The sequence below is a fragment of the Parasteatoda tepidariorum genome, chromosome 9, assembly GCF_982258835.1.
Source record: "Parasteatoda tepidariorum strain Cologne lab strain chromosome 9, Ptep-v5.0, whole genome shotgun sequence".
NCBI lineage: Eukaryota > Metazoa > Arthropoda > Arachnida > Araneae > Theridiidae > Parasteatoda > Parasteatoda tepidariorum.
The window spans coordinates 88,783,089-88,803,207 of record NC_141763.1 but is presented as its reverse complement, the minus strand read 5'-3'; the positions used below and the strand labels follow the sequence as shown (position 1 = coordinate 88,803,207).

General features: G+C 32.0%; 1 protein-coding gene across 4 annotated transcripts in view; it reads left to right on the top strand.

Annotated features, from left to right (window-relative positions):
• LOC122271722 (ferric reductase SjCytb561) overlaps positions 1-20,119 on the top strand; it is a 62,224-nt gene that overhangs the window by 24,404 nt on the left and 17,701 nt on the right. For all 4 annotated transcript variants that reach the window (XM_087152304.1, XM_087152302.1, XM_087152305.1 and 1 more), the window contains exons 2-3: positions 16,379-16,630; positions 18,382-18,590. In XM_087152304.1, the coding sequence (XP_087008430.1) occupies positions 16,420-16,630; positions 18,382-18,590 (420 nt within the window). In that variant the 5' untranslated portion in view covers positions 16,379-16,419. The remainder of the gene's footprint in view (positions 1-16,378; positions 16,631-18,381; positions 18,591-20,119) is intronic.

The following is a 20,119-nucleotide window of genomic DNA, read 5'->3' as shown; positions in this document are numbered from 1 at the left end:
CATATCTAAAAACTAAATAAATTTTTTATTAGCAATGAGTATTTGTTTATCCTACTAAAATAATTATAATTTTACTGTAGCATTAAATTCAATCTAAGATTTTTACAAAGAGTGTGCAATTTTGTGCATTAAAAAAAAACAGATTTTTCTATTTTTCATAATATTTAATCACAAATAAGTATTTCTATTTGATATACTGTTTCATCACTAGCTATTGTATTCATTTACAATACTCTACAAAATTTAATGTCTTCTTTCAATGTATTTACTCTTTAATAACAAATTAGTAGCATCATTTCGTATACTGCCTAATACAAAATTAGTACCTTCATTTAATATGCTGTTTAGTTAAAAATTAGTGTCTTCATTTAATATGCTGCTTAATCAAAAATTAGTGTCTTCTTTTAATATGATGTTAAATTAAAAATTAGTGTCTTCATTTAATATGCTGTTAAATTAAAAATCTGTGTCATAATTTAATAAGTTGCTTAATAAAAAATTAATGTCTTCATTTAATGTGCTGTTTAATCTAGAATTAGTATTTTCATTTAATGCACTGTTTAAACTGATCAATAGAGTGGCCTTGAGACTCTTTCATCCTTATATTTTAAATTCTTATTTTACTTCTTTTTCGTCAGTCATAGTTAGTACGTTGGGTAATTAGAATAGTGCAGCGTCTGGCTCACATACTATTCCCCAATCGAGCTTTTTTGTTAATAATATTTTTTAAAAGGCCAATAATGTGGTTAATAATTAGTGAACAATGCTAAAAAAGGGTAAAAATGTGTGATTTTATAAGTTCATCTGCTAATTTTAGGTTCTTCTTTAATTATATACATCAAAGATATGTAATCCACTTTAATTGATACGCAAGGCGTAAGATATGATTTTATTTCTAACTGTAGAAATAAGCAAAAAAAATTTTTTCTAACAATAATAAAATAACTTTGGTGATATTAGATTAATATATATTTTTATATATTAATCTAATAATAATATATATTTTATATTTTTTTAAATAGAAATATATAAAGCTGTAGTTTTATTAAAATTAATTTATAAAAAAAGTATTACGATTGTACATTTAACTACGATTCATACTCAATTCTCATTAATGCTATTAACATTAATAAATTCAATATATTTATCGATCAATAATTTATTTCATATAACCCCAAGACAACTTTTCTGCACTTTTCATGGTTCAATTATGTAACATTCCTCCCTTTTTTTTGGGGGGGGGGGGAGGCGGTTGACCTACCCTACAGTACCGGTTTTATACAACACCATCTATTTTTTGCTTCACCTGTAGCTGAAAGCGAAAAATAGAATCAGATTTTCTATTTATAACTTTCACTAATCGTTATCGTGACACTCAGGCATTGCAGGCACGTATTCTGCTTTTAAAATAACTTCTATTTATTCTTTATAATTGCACAAAGTGTTGCGCAAGTGTTACCTTGAATAACTTCAAGGTCGATGTGTTTAACATTGAGCATAATAAACTTTGTTTCTTTACGAATGTTTCTCCCACTTTCTATTTCTTTATTTTAAGTTCAGTTTTGACCCTTGAATTTTGTGTTTAAACGAAACGTTACGCAAAGTTTCAATAAAATTTGCATGGGATTCGTTAATAAAACAAACTTTAATTTCAAAATATTACATTCGTATTATTTGCTATTATTGCGTGTTGTAAAAATAATGTTTTGTGGCATTGAAATTGAAATCATGAATTTATAGAAATTAACACGAATGGAAAGTTATATCTAACTGTGTATTCCAAACTTATTTTTGTTTAATATTGGTAAAAATATAGTTATATATATAGTAAGAATTCCCATCTACGATCCAACTGGCAAAGGACTTGGTTTCTGTGGATTCGCCTTCAAATGAGGTGACTCGGGTACGAATCCCAATGATGACTGGTCGATTCTTATTCCGCACCCGGGTCGCACCAACCACAGCTCTGACGTAAAATATCCTCAATAGTAGACGGATCATGGGTCAGGCTTACCGCTGGAGGTTTTCGCGGTTTTCTTCTTTATATAACGCAAATTCTGATTAGTTCCAACAAAAAGTCGTCTACGAAGGCAAATTTCTTTTAATACTTGATCTAGGAGTTCCCTTGTCTTCTGGATTAGGTTCAAAATTGGGTCCGCTGTTCAACAACGAATGTAGAAATAATTAATGCAAAGCCCTGGTGGCTCAAGGAATAGAACTCTCACCTCCCAATGCGGTGACCCAGGTTCGAATCCCAGTGGTGACTGGACTATACGAATACCGTACCCGACTCGCACCAACCACATTGCTGACATAAAATATCCTTAATGGTTGATAGATCACGGGTTAGAGTCCCCTTGCCGTGAGGCTAACCGCGGGGAGTTTTCGTAGTTTTCCTCTCCATGTAACGCAGATGTGGGTTAGTTCTTTCAAAAAGTCCTCCCTGTAGGCGAATTTGTCCATATACTTTATTCAGCAGTTCCCTTGTCTTCTGGATTAGGTATAAAATTACAAGGCTATGAAGTTCAGCACAGGTAGCCGTAAGCCCAAAAATTTTGTCGGCTGTTCAATAACTGTTGTAAAATAAAATAAAATAAAGTTATTAATACAGTTTTATAAGAAACAAACTATTTATTTAGGAGTAAGAAAATATAATTTTGTCGTTGAACAATTTTGACAGTTTAGATCGGAATTAGAGTAACCAACTTCTTGCCATCATACATCAGAAAAGAAACCGGGCTCCCTCTTTTTTAATTTCCAGCACCTCTGTTCTAAAAGTCATCCGTTCATCTCTCGTTCCCTCATTTCCTCTGGGAATCCTTACATGCTTAGGCCTGACAACTTTCTACGATTTTTGGAAAAATTTCTTCTAGTAGTAGCTAAGTTAAATACTTTAATGTATTATTCTTTCTTTTAGAAATTTGATTTAAAGTTATATTTCACACCACTGCTTGTAAATAATTCGAAAGCTTATATAAAAAGTTACTTTATTCTAACTCTCTCGTGGCGATGCTTTTAAAATGTTGAAAAAATTACTAAAAATTCTGTTAGGTTTAGTTATTAATCGGCTCCCTGCAAGCCCCGTGGTAGCCCGACATTGTCACAGAACGTTACAGAGTTCTTGCAAAAAGAATTTTCCATTAGGAAATAAAGAATTTTGCTTTTCTTTTTTGCAGAAATTTTCGATTTTTTTCGAGCCCTGTACAGATAATGTTCGAAAGATTTTTTTTCTCCATAATTATATTCCAAAGATGCCTTTTTCCCTTTATCAGATAGGGAAAAAATGAGCCTGATTTTTCTATTCTTATTTGGGAATAATGAAAAATAAAGAATAATGAAAAAAATTTGGTTTTCTTTTCTAGGAAGATTTTCAAAAGATTTTTTTTTTCTCTTCTCCAAGATTAAGATGTAACAACGTATATTATATAACAAAACTTTTAACTTCATATTCAAATATTCCTTTCACGCGCATCGGAGTGAAAAGAAATGCTCATGATTTAACGATTCTTATGTAAGGATAAAAAAAATTCAATAATGACTGGTTTCAGCTTGAATTTTAATTAAAAAATATAAGGGAAATATATTTGGTTAATTGATATATTTCTGACAATGAGGAAAATTCGAATCGCGCTAATGAATATTTAGTTTTTAAAGCAATGATTCTATCGCTTTTTCTACAGGGGATATTTATTTCCACTCAGTTTTTAAAATTCCATATTTTTAATACGGTATTTATTACATCAACCTAATCTTGAATCGAAACACGCATTTAGTATCCACTTTTTAAAGAGTCTGATTCGCGTAATAAAATATTCCATATCCATTTAAATATATACATATACAATTTTATTTTGTTACTTTAAATTAAATTAGCGAGATTTATATGTGATATTATTGAAAGTATCTGGCAGAAAGATGATAGTGCTTGAGAGGTTTGTCGAAGAAAGCCCAAAGAAACTCTGGAACAAGGCCTGCAAGGGACGTAGTGTAGGTATCTCGATCGAAACGTGGCATCTGTTTACGTTAACGACTGTTCTTTCCATTCTATTTCGATTAAGCCAAGCCCGTCAAGTATCATTTCTCTTAAGTGACACATTCTACATTCATTCACAAAGATTTCAATTCTTTCACTTTTTATTTCTTAAAACAAAGACAAGCGCGAAGCCATGTAGAACATAAACAAACTAATTATGCATCGAAATTGTCAGGTACACAAAAAAATATATATCTCAGCCACAATAAAGTACTTAAACAAATAAGAAATCTAAGTTAAGTAGGAGAAATAGACGAGAAAGAATTGTATTTCAACAAATTAGATGTGCGATGCGGCGCTGTAATTAATTTACTTCACCTTAATTAACATTCTAACTTACGTGGAGAAACTTAGCTCAACTTTGCCAATTTGCAGATAGAGAATCAGCTGGTACTGACATCATAGGTCACATGTGTGGGTATCGGTTATCTTCTTCTTGAAGTGAAAGTACCTAATTGTAAAATTGTCAATTTTGCGGTTGTAGTCAAACCTAATTCTCGTCATAATGTCAAATATGATTGTCTCACTTTTGTTAAGTAAACAATAATAGTTAAATGCGTTAAATATATACTAATGTGAAATAAATGTTCACAATTAATCGATGATATCTTTAGTATTTATGTCTAAACTTATTATTAACTGAAATAGCTAAAGTAATTACCATCTATCTATGCAATTTTAAAATTACGATTTTCAGATTACACAGATTTATTATTTTTTTCAACAGACTTTCGTAAAAAATTGTCATTTACAAATCATTTATGATGTAAGTTGCGTGAAAAAGTGGTACAGTTTAATCAGAAAAATACAATTTCTCAATGTAACCATACATAACATTCATAAGGAACCATGTTCAGATTAAAAATCTTACTATTACATTTTAATATTAAACTGTCAGAAATTAGTGAGAAAAATTTGCCAATCTTTAATCCTTATTGATTAATTATTGCTTTTTTTTTTGTTGGGCAATATTTTTTTCTTTTCATTTTTAAATGCATTATATTCCATCATTAATGTAAAGTTTTGTTAAGCCTGTTAAACATTTCTCAATGTTTGTAGCAGAGAGATTAATAATAGGATTCTTTAATTTCTCTGTTCGAAACTTCTCCGGTTGCATTAGCTTTTAGGCCATAACATCCACATCTATTTTATCTTCGGCATTTTATGCCAAAATAAGAATAACTTTGTTAAACAAATAAAGCCAAACAAAGTGAAAGGGAAGAAAAAAGAACATACAAATAAATTAGATTGCCTACTTTTTTTCCCTGGCATTAAGCTAAATTCATTTCTTAGTCATTCTTCCTCGCAAACGTTTTTCTTTTTGAGAGAAAATAGTTTCGGTTGTCTGGGCGATTTTCTTGAACATTTACGAAGAATGTTACTTTTAGGAAAAGAAGGAAAATGTTCAAGAGTAATAATTTTGCTATTTGTTGTTAGTAACATGCTATTTTTTAAGAACCCTTGAGAAAACGATGGCTATGTGAATATTTTGTTTAACAATTTGAGTTGAAGTTTCGAATATATTTACGTTTAAGAACTAATATCTAAAAATTCGCTCAATGCTATATTTCAATAAAACAAATATAAAAAAAAAATCTTTTTTTTGCGAATTATGTGCGAGTTTTTTTCTGTTGTAAGTTTGCAACAGTATTTCATCACTATTTAATCAGGTTAAGCTTATCCTAAGCCTTGTCCTCTATGCTAATTCTGAAAATGACTCAAAATGTCAATGGATGAATAACCGTAACCGAATCAATGGATGAATAACCGTATAAAGCTAAGCACTGATGGCGTTAGGGATTGAATTTCATCGTAAGACGCTCAAGGTAACTACTTCCGATTTATTTTTTTGATGTTTAATCTTGAAAAAGCTCGCCATTCTATATTATACTTGTAGTGTTTATAATATAACAAGTTCTTCCAATATAACTTTCAACGAAACGAAAATAAACGAATTCAGACTCCTTAAGCATGTTATTATGCTACCCAAAGAATAACAAACCAAACGGTGATATTTTACACAAATATAGCCAAAAAGAGGATACAGTCGAAACATTGCTAACCTTACCCATTTGTTTATGTTATGATATTAGGCACGTATAAAAAAAATTAAGGTACTTAATTTACATCGCACTTAAGATGCACAATGGGATTGTAGCGTATCTACCACTACAAAAATATAATTCCAATTCCCTAGTATATAAGACATGTTAACTCGATTCGATGGTAGGGTACCTTTTCATAAATGAGGGTTGATATAGTCTATAACTCACTCCCCACAGGCTATTGGCGACAGCCTGGGAAACTTCCCCGAGGATGATCCGTAGACATGCCATCAATATTTTGTGACTGGTGCACATTAAATCTGTTGGATCACTAAGTCCTCCATGTTCCTATAACAAATCGAAACCTCTGGGGGTACTGAATTGGAGATTGATCGTTCTCTGTTTCAGGTCAAAATTATGATCTGTGGATGTATGAATGGGTCCCCTCTATAAACGGGTGTGGCAGAAGTCGAATTCTTGGCCATAGATGGCACCACTGGAAACAATTGCACCTCCTCGGTTTTAATGACTGACGACAACAACAGCATTTAACTGTATTACTTAAGCATGACTTTTATTTTGTCCTTTCTAAATGTTACATCTTATTATTTTCTTGAAAAAGAATTCTTCTCGCATAAATCCGTGTCATGCTGATATTGTTTCTTCAGCAGTTTTTCCAAAATACTTTTTTTTTGTTGAAAAAGGTTGGTTTTGAAAAAACGACTAAGCTAAGTTGACGAATAGTCTCGTGTAGTCAGTCACAAGTGAGTAATAACTTCAATGGAATATCTGCAAGTGATGTAGTGTGGGTATCTCGATCTTCATTGGTTGTTGAAACGTGTCATTTGTTAACGTTAGCAACTGTTCTTTCCATTCTATTTCAAGTCAGCCAAGCCCGTCAAGTATCAGTTGTCTTAAGTGGCACACTCTATATTCTTTCACGAAGATTTCAACTCTTTCAGTATATATTTCTTACTTAACACAAAGGCAGGCACGAAGCCATGTAAACAAACTAATTATGCATCGATGTTGCTATGCACACAAAACAAAATTATATCGCGGTTGCAATAAAATACTTAAACAAATAATAAGTTTAATTTAAGTTAAAGACTTAAACACAGGGCTCGAAAAACCGCCCGTCCTCAGCGGTCAAAAATTCCTCGCGGACAACAAATTTCTCGAATCCAGTGTCCGCGCGGACGGCCATTTTCCTGTTAATGTTCGTGATACATTTTCAATTTTTGTTATCTTTCAAGAGTCTAGGTCTAGCTCCTCACTTCTAAAATGACCCTCTAATCTCGAAATACAGCAACATACTGCGCATGGTGGAATTGATGTTTTCTCTCTCTGGGAGTACTGCAGAGGTTGAAAGGGGCTTTTCAGCAATGAACTTACAAAAAAACACATTACTTACTGGTCTTAAACAAGAAGCGTTAAACTCATTTATGAACATCTACCTAAATGGAAAACCTCTTTCAAATTTCTGTGCAGAAACCTCTGTAAATCATTGGCTTGATTGTGGAACTGGCAAACGTCATATTTGATTCATTTAAAAAACGCAGTACCATCGGATAACTTGACATGATAATTGACAGATAACTTAACCTTTGTTATTTAAATTATTTCATCAAAGAAATAAATTATTTCATAATAGAAATACTAGGTTTTACTATTAGTAACCTAGTATTTCTTTTATTACTGTATAATGTAATCCTAGTAACTACTAATTCATTATGCAATCTATCTATATTATATAAAACGCTAATACGTATGTATCAATAAAACCGATGATATTTCTTTTCTCGTGTTGGCAACAGTTTTCATTTTTAATTGATAGGATTCGGCGCGCAGGAGCACGTAGTGAGCATCATATGTCTAATCTATATTATATAAAGCGCTAATACGTTTTAATTGATAGGCTTCGGCGCGCAAGAGCACGTAGTGAGCATCATATGTCTAATCCGGTGAATTCTCACAGAATTATCAAAAAAATTCTCACAAAATTATCTTCATCGAAGCCGATGCTTTTACATCCGGCGTTCAGTACTATTTCATATTGTTTTACAACACATGGTTTTAGCCCTCTGGTTGGAAAGAATTTAAAACAAAACTTACAACAGTTACTTTTCTCAACAACTGAAATTTAGAATAGTGTGATTAAGAAAAATATGCGAACTGTTTGCAATTTCAAATTAATATTGAAATGCGCAGGTTTAGAATTTTCTACAGTGAAAAGTTTTTGGAACTTCAGTGTTCAAAAAAAGTATACAAAAGCTAGACGTTAAGAACGTATCCAATGAGCGAGTAAAGCGAGCATCGGATATGAACTGCGAAAGCAGTTCCGGGGGTTGGCGAGCGCCAGCGAGCAGGGGATGAAGCCTCCTAGTATTATATAAAACGCTAATACGTATGTATCAATAAAACCGATGATATTTCTTTTCTCGCGTTGGCAACAGTTTTCATTTTTGATTGATAGACTTCGGCGCGCAAGAGCACGTAGTGATCATCATATGGCTAATCTATATTATATAAAACGCTAATACGTTTTAATTTATAGGCTTCGGCGCGCAAGAGCACGTAGTGAGCATATCATATGTCTAATCGAGTGAATTCTCACCGAATTATCAAAAAAATTCTCCCAAAATTATCTTCATCGAAGCCGATGCTTTACATCCGGCGTTCAGTACTATTTAATATTGTTTCACAACACATGGTTTTAGCCCTCTGGTGGGAAAGACTTTAAAACAAAATTAAAACAGTTACTTTTCTCAACAACTGAAATTTAGAATAGAATAGTAATAATTTAGAATGATTAAAAAAATATGTGAACTGTTTGCAATTTCAAATTATTATTGAAATGCACAGGTTTAGAATTTTCTACAGTGAAAAGTTTTCGGAACTTCAGTGTTCAAAAAAGTATACAAAAGCTAGACGTTAAGAACGTATCTAATGAGCGAGCATCGGATTGCGAAGCAATCCGAAATGAACTGCGAAAGCAGTTCCGGGGTTTGGCGAGCGCTAGCGAGCAGCGGGCGAAGCCTCCTAGTTTATATAAATGTTTGTAATAAATAAGAGAAAATTATATTTTTATTTATTTAGAAGCGACGGGTTAGTTTCAAAGGAGGACGGGTACATTGTTGGATAAGCCGTCCTCGGGTAGGGTAAAATTTCTGAGTTTTTTCGAGCCCTGCTTAAACAAGAACGAATTATATTTCAACAAATTCTATGAGCGATACGGCGCTGTATTTAATTAATTTCACGTTATTTAACATTCTGACTTATGTGGAGAAATTTACCTCAACTTTAACACGCCATTTTGCTTCAAAACTATCAGCTGGTGCTGAACGTCATAGGTCACATGTATGGGTATATGTGATCGTCTTCTTCTTGAAGTGTAAGTACCCAATTAAAGAAATGTCGCAAATGTAGAATTTCAATTCAAAAAATTACTATGTATAGCACTAAAAGGTTTTTGGTGAACACAAACGATTTCTGCTTCATCAAAATGAATTTTTTTTTTTAAATGAAATAATCAAGTTATCAATTTTTTTTCTTCTGAAACGTGACTTTTGACGGTTAATAGGTTAATAAAACTTCTAGAAAAGATCTTCTAGCTCAATAAAATTTACATTCTTTCGAAGTTTCTTTACCCCTTCCTCCACTTAATTACTCATAATAGATTAAAAGGAGTGACTCAATGAATTCAAATTTTTTCATGAAACTTGTTGCGAAGTGGCACGTGATAAAACTTAAAATTCATTTCCAAAAACTATTAATAGTAGCTTTATCTATAAATTAGCACGTGATAATCTATTTTTAGAAAAAAAAATTTGTCTAGACCATGGGTCGCCAAACTTTTTTGATCATCGACCCCTATATAATTTTTCGAAATCTCCATCGACCCCTAAAAATAATTTTCTGTTTATTAAAATAAAACTCTGAATGAAAACTCTGAAATAAAAAAATAAAACTAAATGTTAGATACTGTGTTTGTACATTTATTTTATGATTTTAAACATTTATTAAAAAAACTGTTTATTGTGTAACAATAGTTTTATGAAAAATATATTAGTTTTGAAATTTAAATACCTTAATATTTATTAAATAAGTAATTATAATAAGTAGAAATAATAAGCCAAGTAAATACAAATTTATTGCTTCTTCATCAATGAGATGGGTGTATCTGGTATTTTTTTGCTAAATTCGCTATATTGTGGGTTCAAAATTGGTCAATTTTAATCTTAAATCCCCTCGAAACTCCACATTTAATTTATTTCTGTACTTAGTTAAGATTGAATTCACGTGACTGAAAACGGCTTCAACCATATAGGAACTTGGAAATGCTAGTATAAATGGCTGAGCTATTTCGTAAAGTTTTACATATTTTTGCATTACATTTATATTTGTCCAAAATTTGCTTATTGCTAAATTTTTAAAAAGCGTCTTTGCTTCAAGGTCCGATAATAATTCAGCAAGCTCATCTTGCACGTTGATGTCCACGTTTTCAATTTGAGCAGAAAATGGCACATTAATCCAATCAGGGATGTCAATGTTTTCCAAATCAACAGAGCGCAGTTTAAAATCGTCGCTCAAGTTTTGAAGATGACCTGTATATATTTCTAAGTCTTCTTTTATTTCTAATTATCGAAGATTTGAAAAATACTGATAATCCTTACGTAGCGATGAAGATCTAAATTTAAATTTTTTTGGAAGCCTAATAGTATTGTTCGAGCTTCGATAATTGTTACATCTTTTCTTTGCACCTTTGTTTGGACATCATTAAATTTTCCAACTAAGTCCGCTAAATAAAAAAAAATAAGGTTCTTATTGTTTTGCAAGAAATACGAAGTGTGCTATAGTTTTGCCGCTGGCTGTAACAATCCATAATATTAATGCTTACCTTCTTTTTTACATGTATTGATAATTAAAATTGATATCTAAACTAAACGAATGGTTTTATCGAAACAATAACTAATTATCCAAAACTGTAAAAGTTTTAATAATGACACTGCAAGTATTCAACACTGTTCACAGTTTGCAAAGCTATCTGAAACTGCGCATGATATTTGCGTTTGTTATGTCAATGCTCGTCACACGTGACATTTGGACAAGCGCACATATGCATATGACTTATAAACCAGCAGTGCAGAGTTCGTGCCACTGCGCGCTGGTACGTAAGTACTTGTTTCACCCGAATAAAAATAAGTTTATTAATTTATGTTCTATAATGAAACTGATATTAAGTCAATTATAAAGAATTCACAAATTTTACATACTCACTTAGGTATGTGTGATTTGCGTATTAAGAACTGTTTTTTCTTCGACCCCCAATCTACCCTTCCGATTCGGATCGACCCCCGCTTTTGTTAAATAGACCCCTGGGGGTCTATATAGACCACTTTGGTGACCTCTGGTCTAGACATTAAATTTCTTGTTAATAAAATTTATAAATACCCTATCACCTGTTAGTTTCAACATTGATTTACATAAAATTTCAAAAATTTAAAATTGCAAATTGCATACTATAATTATGAAAGCTCACATAGTTTTTGGCAAACGTCCAAAGTTAAAATGTTGAGTTGCTTAGTAATCACCTATAAAAGGACGGGTTTGTTGTGTGTTTACCATAAGATATTATAGGGCGTAGATCTCCAATTGCCATTCAACGAAGCCCGATCATTCAACTCCACGATATTCCAAGTACAAAGAATAAAGAATTAAACTAATTTTTAATATTTCGCCTGTTTTATCAGACTTCACTTTGCACTTTCACAGTTTTAGTGCAGAAGCACTTAAATTGTCATACATAGCTCTTATAACTTCTTTGTACAGATACAGTGGTACAGAAGGTAGTCCAGATGTACCATAAGCTCTTTTTAAATTACCATATCACTAGTGGTTCACATACCCAGTTGGTCAAATTTCTGAGAGAATAATTTATTCTTTAATTAAATTTATTAGAAAAAAACAAAATATTACAAAGTTTCTTCCCAGAGCTTTAGATTTTTTCGAGTGTATTTAAATTATTACCATGTCAACTCGACCCTATCTTTTTGCACAGCTAAAATGACTGTTTTAGGGCTGCACACACCTCGGTTATTAATCATGTTGTTTAATTGCCATACACTCTAAAAACTGTACCTCTGATTTCAGAGGCACATTTGGATCATTTGTGCCTCTGAATTTTAAGGGCCCAACCTACCTTTAAAAATGAAAGGCACAATGTACCTCTGATTTCAGAGGCACATTTGGATCGTTTGTGCCTCTGAATTTTAAGGGCACAACGTACCTTTAAAAATGAAAGGCACTATGTACCTCTGATTTCAGAGGCACATTTGGATCGTTTGTGCCTCTGAATTTTAAGGGCACAACGTACCTTTAAAAATGAAAGGCACTATGTACCTCTGATTTCAGAGGCACATTTGGATCGTTTGTGCCTCTGAATTTTAAGGGCACAACGTACCTTTAAAAATGAAAGGCACAATGTATCTCTGATTTCAGAGGCGAAATCCGATGTACCTCTTAACTTGAAAGGTGCACTGTACCTTAGATTTTGCTTTTGTGTACCGCTCATTGAAACAAGCATTTAGTGGTTCCAAAACCTGTTATTTACCAGATTTGAACACTTTTTTTTTACCTATTTGTAATTTGCACTTCATATAAAAAAAAAAGACTTTCTATTTGGTTTACACTATTACCAAGATATTAATTATAATAATTCTTAATGAAAAATATTTCTCCATTCTTTGAATATTGGTCACTTGAAAGTGATCGTTTCAAGGGATTCCATCTAAGGCTTTTTCATAGACAATTATAAAATATGTAAATTTATACCATTTCTTTAATTATGTAGCGTTTAATGATACTTCAACAACTAAAATGGTGCTTTTCTGATCAGATATAGGTACAAAAAGATAATATTTATCTCTGTTAACCCAAGTCAATAATAATTCATGGATTTTTTTTTCAAAAAGCATCCTCAAAATGGAAATTTCTTATAAATTTAGATATTTTTTAAATATTTAGAGATTTAATAAAATAGTTTTATAAGGATCAAAATTAAACACTAAATATCATGAAATCTAATATCTTTTATTTTCACACATAAAGAACAATTTTACATAACTTAGTAACAGTTGCAATATGATGTATACAGTTGCACAAATATGGAAAAACATAGAACTTACATAGAATATTTTAAAATGATAGATGTAGATTTTGACAACTTGGATATTTTATAACATAAAATATGTTTAATCAAATGACTTAACAAGTGTAAAATGAAAGATTTCCTTCCATTGATATGAATTTTTTTAAAATCCAGATTTTGGCGAAGAATATTAACCCGTTAGGCGCCATCATTCCCATTTTGGGAACATTAGCTTTCAATTTTTTTAGAACTAACTGTACTTAATATTATTTAATCGATGATTTTATTTAAGCTCAAAATATATGAAAAGCCTTCTGCAATTTTTTTGGAAAGCTTGTTTTAGAATTTTTTTTTATTGTATTTTAAAAAACGTGAAATTCTGCATTTTTGTCCCAATCATTAAACATGCATTAGTTTTATAAATATCATTAAAATAAGAATTACTTTCGTGCTTCAACTTAATTACAACAATCGGATTATAGTCGGATTGAGGATTAATAAACTTCAAACTTTTATCTTAATTCTCTTTTCTATAATCCGAATTTCGATGTCTACAGTATTTCTTAAAATGCCCTATTTCACTACAATAGAAACATTCACTTTCAGATCTAAATTTCTTCACAATACTTGGCGAATTCCATTTCTCATTAAAATGTTCTTTCTGGCGATCGTTATTACACGGAATATCTTGTGGATCATACTGAAAATTGGCAATGAGATTTTCTTTAAAGTAATAATAATTATAATCATAAATTTCTGACCTTTCAGCAGGAATAAGCTGTAAAGCACACGAAAACCAAAGATCGAAATTCACACTAAATCTCTTCACTTTCTGTTCAAAGAGTTCGAAGTACCGTCGAATTACACACTTCTTGGCATCAATTTTAAACATCTCATTCACTAATTTTTTCTTAAGTAGGAAATCCATAATAACAATAATATTTGTCACCAATTCTTTCAAAAACTTAATAAAACATTTCTGGAACGGATCCCAACGCTGCCACCAATTAAATACATAGCTGTAGCGTATCAAGCTATATTAAAGAACTGTTGAGTTTTTTTTATAAAATCATTTATTTCACACCACAACAAATACAATAACAAATATAAAGTACCCGTAACGGGATAGTTAAATCTCATAAAGGAAATTAGAAAAAGTGCCCGTAGCGAGATATATGAAAACTCACCCGTAACGGGATAGATAAAATATCAAGGCACTCTAGATAAACCCGAAACGGGTAATACGAAAACTCAAATTCCGCACAAAACTAATTCTAAAAAATCAACAACTTTCTGGTGTTCTAATTTTATCGTCTGCTTTTATTATTTGTATTTCGTCATAAAATATTTCATTGATGTGCGCATGCGCTTCTTCTCCGTTACATCGTACCGAAGAAAAAGAATTGAAGCCCATTTGAGAGGCACAGGGAACCGGTAAAATCCTTTCGTACCGCGCATTGACTCGCGTTTGCTTTGGTGCCTTTCATTTCTTGTGGTGCCTCTCATTTTTAAAGGCACATTAGTTATGTGCCTCTAACACGAGAAAATGAAGGGTACATTTAGCTTGTACCTTTTATTTAAGAGGTACAGTTTTTAGAGTGTACCTTCCTTTCGGTTGCCACCGCTACTTCATTTCCCTAATTAACATCATCCGAAGTCTTTCAACGGAGTAGTTAACTGTGAAAAGTTTTCTCTCTCTCTTGTACTTCCAGTATGCTTAATTATCATTACATTTTGGTATTCCGTTGTTGATTACTTTCAAGGCTCATTATATTTCCAGATGTCTTGTATCAAATTTTAATGGTGCAACACATTTTTAATTATTAATTATTTTATTTTTGGAAAAGGAAACAAAAGCTTTAATGTTTCTGTTTATCGAAAGCATTGAGAAATAATACTATTACAAATTTGTAAATATTCTTTCGACTAAATATCTCAGAAGCACCCTAAATAAGCAGCAAGTTATTAGAAAATTTGAAAAAAAAAGTTTCGTAATTCAAACGTAATTTAGAGCGAAAATAACATCTAATGTATTTCTTATGGAAGACTTGGTTTCGCGACATTTTTGTCTGCATGGCGATATTTGGCAACGATTCTGGCGACAAAATGGTTATTCTGGAAAATTGGGTACTTGTGCTTCAAGAAGAGCTCTTTTACCCACCTCACATGTGACCCATGACGTCAGAACCAGCTAATCTTATATCAGCAAAGTGACGTATTAAAGTTATGCTAAGTGTCTCTGTATAACTTAGAATGTTAATTAATTTAAAGTTAATTAAATTCAGAGCCGTATCGCACCTCGAACTTGTTGAAATAAAAATCTTTCCCGTCTACGTCTTTTACTGAACTTAGATTTTTTTTTTATTTGTTAATGTATTTTTTTGTAACCATGATATATTTTTGTTATGTTTACCTAGCAAATTCGATGCATAATTAGTTTGCTTATGTTCTACATGGCTTCGCGCCTGTTCATGAGTTAAATTAGAAATATATGGTGAAAGAATATAAATCTTTGTGAAAGAACATAGATTATGTCCCTTAAAAGAATTGTTGCTTGACGGGCTTGGCTTTCTCGAAATAGAATAGAAAGAACAGTTGCTAACGTTAACAAATACCACGTTTCTACGACCAACCATATACCAACAAGGCATCCCATTGTTTCGAAGCGATAGGACTAATATTTGCGGAGTTATACGAGAATTGTTTAGAGTCATGTCGAAAGTTCCTGATTTAGTTGCTGCATTTCTAGCTCTACAACTTAATCGTCTCATCAAAAAATACAATAAAATAAGTAACTGATCTATTTTGAAAGCAGTTTTCAACAATAATTGTTAGAAAACATAAAACTGATATAATTTAGACGCATAAAAGTGTTAGTTTAAATGCATATGGCAGGTTTGTCCATAATAAACGCCACAAACGGCTAACAATGACGTGTCCAACCAAGGATTGTTATGCTATTCTCAATTCGATGATGTGTCCAATCTTCATTTCAAGTTTTTTTTAACGTTGTGCAAGTTTTTTAACGCCAACTTAAAATTCTAATAATTCTTAATATTTTATGAAATGCAGTATGAATGACATTTGTATGTTTCTTTGTATCTACAATTTTTGATTTATGATATCTAATCTTTAAATTTTAATTTTTAGGTTCTCTAAGGAGGCGTATTGAGGGCGAGAAAGGGATTATCATGGATTCGCCAATTGATGAAAATCAAAATCTTGGGTACTTCAAAGTTTGGCTGCTTATAACCCAATTGTTAGGCGTCGTCAGTATCGCCCTAGTCTCAGCATGGTGTGGCCAGTACCTCGGCGGATTTGCCTGGCAGTCGAATCCACAGCTCGAGTTTAATCATCATCCTTTTTTCATGGTGCTCGGTTTCGTTTTCTGTTACGGAAATGGTGAGAATCCTCTTTTTCAAAAAATTTGTATAGATACTTAAATGTCTCTGAAGTTTATTTCTTATCTTATTTTATTTTATAACCGTCGTTGAGCAGCCGACCCAATTCTAAGTTTACGACTCCCAATGTTCAACTCCGTAGCCTTCTAATTTTTAACCCGTTACAGAAGATAAGGGAAGTCTTGGATCAAGTATTGGATAAAATTTTGCCATCATTTTGATGAAACTAACCCGCATTCGCGTTATATGGAATGGAAAACCTCCCACGGTTATCCTGATGGCAATCGGTATCTTACCCATAATCCGTCTACCAATGAGGATATTTTATGTCAGCATTATGGTCGGTGCAAGCCGAGGCGGATGACGTTGGCATTTAAAAAATTCTGATTATATTAAAAAGTTCTGCTCTTTGCTAACTGTCACTATTTGGCAATGCCGGTATTTTCTAATAAGCTTGACATCTTTAATGTTTATTGCACTAAGTCCATGCAGTTTCAGGCTAATCGGAAAATGTGTCGTTCGTTACGTAATTAGCCGGATTTATTTTAATCTAGTCGACAGCGATTCTTATTCAACATTATGAATTAATATATCTTAGCCAAACCCGAATTAATATATCTTAGTCAAAACTGAATTCAATTAATAAATAAAGAAAATAACCTCATATTCTCAAGAGCATAGTGTAGCAACCACAAAAACCAAGCAGTAAACATCGATAGTCTCTAGAATCATAGAATAAGCATATTTTTCAAGGAGATGCACTCTGACGTCATCACGACGCTTTTCTCCTCGCCCATTATGCCCTCAAGCAACAATAAAAGACAATTATAGTTGATTCTGTAGATTTGATTAGTTGACACTCTACGGTTTATTATTTAGTGTCTCTGTCGTACTTCTCTACTGAAATAAAATACTATACCAAACGATTACAATGAACTTAATTCAATTGGGTGTAATATAGCCTACGTCACAGGTTGTGTTGTTCCTACTAAATTTAACCCATGAACGGCATTTTCTGCGAGCCTAACTTCAAGCCACAAATAAACAAACGAAGTGTTCGATCGTTTAAATAGCTGCTCGCCAGATTTTATTGCATTATAAAGAAAAGTTATCGAAACTAAATACAACTAAATAAACAACAACAACTAAAACAAATAACAACAACTACTAATAACAATAACTAAATAAACAACAACTAAATTCCATTCGTAAAGCATTGCGTCATATGTTGTTCCTACTAAATCGAAGTAGTTGTGTTTTTTTCATATTATACCCAATTAAAAATAATAAGAGAAAACGATAAACTCTCAATCATCCAAATAGTAGTTAAGAGGCATCGTTTGAGTAAGAGTGACGCCATTTTTCCAAGCTTTTAAAAAAAAAACATTCTTAATAAAATATTGATACGGATTAGAGTGGAAACTCTTGCCTATAATCAAACTATTTTTTTTCCTGTCTTAAGTCTTAAGTAAAGTTGCAATTACGATAAAAGGTACTCAATTAAAAGCCTTTGGTTCCAGTTGTCTTGTTAAGCTTTTTTTTAGTAATTATTTTCTACAGTTTCTTTTAATAATACAATTTTCATTAATACAGTTTCTTTTAGTATTCTTTTTAGTATTACAATTTTCTATGTATAATATATTTATTGTATGTATAATATTATGTTTTGTGTTTAACATAAATAAATAAATTGTTGAATTTATTTGTACCTGACTAATCGCAAAGTACCTTTATTTTGTTTTCTTTTTTCAGCACTGCTTGTTTATCGAGTATTTCGCAATCAGAGAAAACAGTCATTGAAGCTTTTGCATTTTGGTCTTCATACTGCAGCTTTCATATTCACCATCGTCTCTCTCAAAGCTGTATTCGATTCGCACAATTTACCCGCCAAACCCATTCCAAACCTTTACTCTCTGCACAGTTGGCTCGGTCTGACGGCCGTTATTCTCTTTGCCATGCAAGTAAGTAAATATTGTTTCATATATTTACGGAACCCTATTAACTCACGCGTCTCCAATCACGATTAGAACCTGAATGGATAGTGTTTTCAATATAAATGTAAACAACAACAATCTAGACCTGTTCTACTTCCGGTTAGAAAGTATACAGCTACTTACTACAGCTTATTCTGGGAAGCGATATTTTCAAATAAATAGTTTTATTTTTAACAAAAGAAATAAATTATGTAGTTTCTGAGCTCAAATCTGCTGTATTTCATGAAATATTAATGATATTAAGTAATTCTGATTGAGTTTGAAGTGAAAATTTGTTTTAGCTATTTATAGATGCGACAAAAATAGATGTGTTAAAAAAGACGTCATGGTTGCTAGATTTAGAAAGAATTCGCTTTTTTGGCAGCCCAGATTTGGTCTCTTTTTACTTGTTTATTACTGTTTGTTCTTGTTGCAAGCCGTGCACCATCATACATCAGTGTTAGCACATTGTTCGAGCAGCGAGATTAAGTTCATTTTACAACTTATCATTTAGGGATAAATTTCGAATTTGGTATATTGTTGACAAGGTAAGAAATGTATAATAACGATTTTTTTTTCTTACATCTTGATATGAGAGGTCTTCAAATGACGATTCTTATAACAATTCTTTTTTTTAACACAAATAAGAAATCCGATAGGACACGTGAACCTGATTAGTTGAAAATTGTAGTATAAACAAATACTACGACTTAGAGACACGTGACATCGCTTGCAGGTATGCAATCGTATTTTTATAATTTTATCACAGAAAAGGAAGAATCTATATTACCGAACACCTTATATCTCAAATTGAAATTGGGTGTCGACCTTATATTTTAAAGTATTCAAAATATACTGCCGAATAAAGTAAAAATCCCCCATTAGTTTATTTGAGAAAATCAAATAAAATAAAAAAAAATAAAAGACTTGAAGCTTAGAAATTAGCCTTCCCGTCTCCACGCCTTAGACAGTTTAGTTCGGTCGGGAGGAAAAAAGCTTTTATGTTTATAAGTACTTAATATTGGGGGCTTTCCTATTTTCCAGAGTTCCAGCTGGCCATAAAATATTTAAAAAGTGGTGGTAAAGTTTCGTTAAAACTTATAGAAATTAAATATGAGGTACCACTTAAGTATTAAGGAGGTCTGATGGGACAAAATTTTTATGCAGATATATTTGCATTCACCACTATATGCTATTTAAAAAATAACAGTGGTGGTCAAAAATATATTAAATGATTGAGATTCGTCGAGATTTTTTTTTCCGTAGCGGTAGTTCAATGCCTCTTTTTTACGAGACCCCAAAGCAACGGTTGATTTCAAGAAACTCAAAAAAAATGATGCCTTTACACTTGGACTAGCTATCTTTTTGGGAAATGCACTTCGAATTTAGAGTCATTCTCACTGCAGTTGATTTTTTTCGCATGCGAAATTCACCCACGAAAAATTCGCCAATCAGATTCTCATTCGCGCGCAGTGAGAACACTCCCTAATATTGCAATAATAATCACTCGACTAATG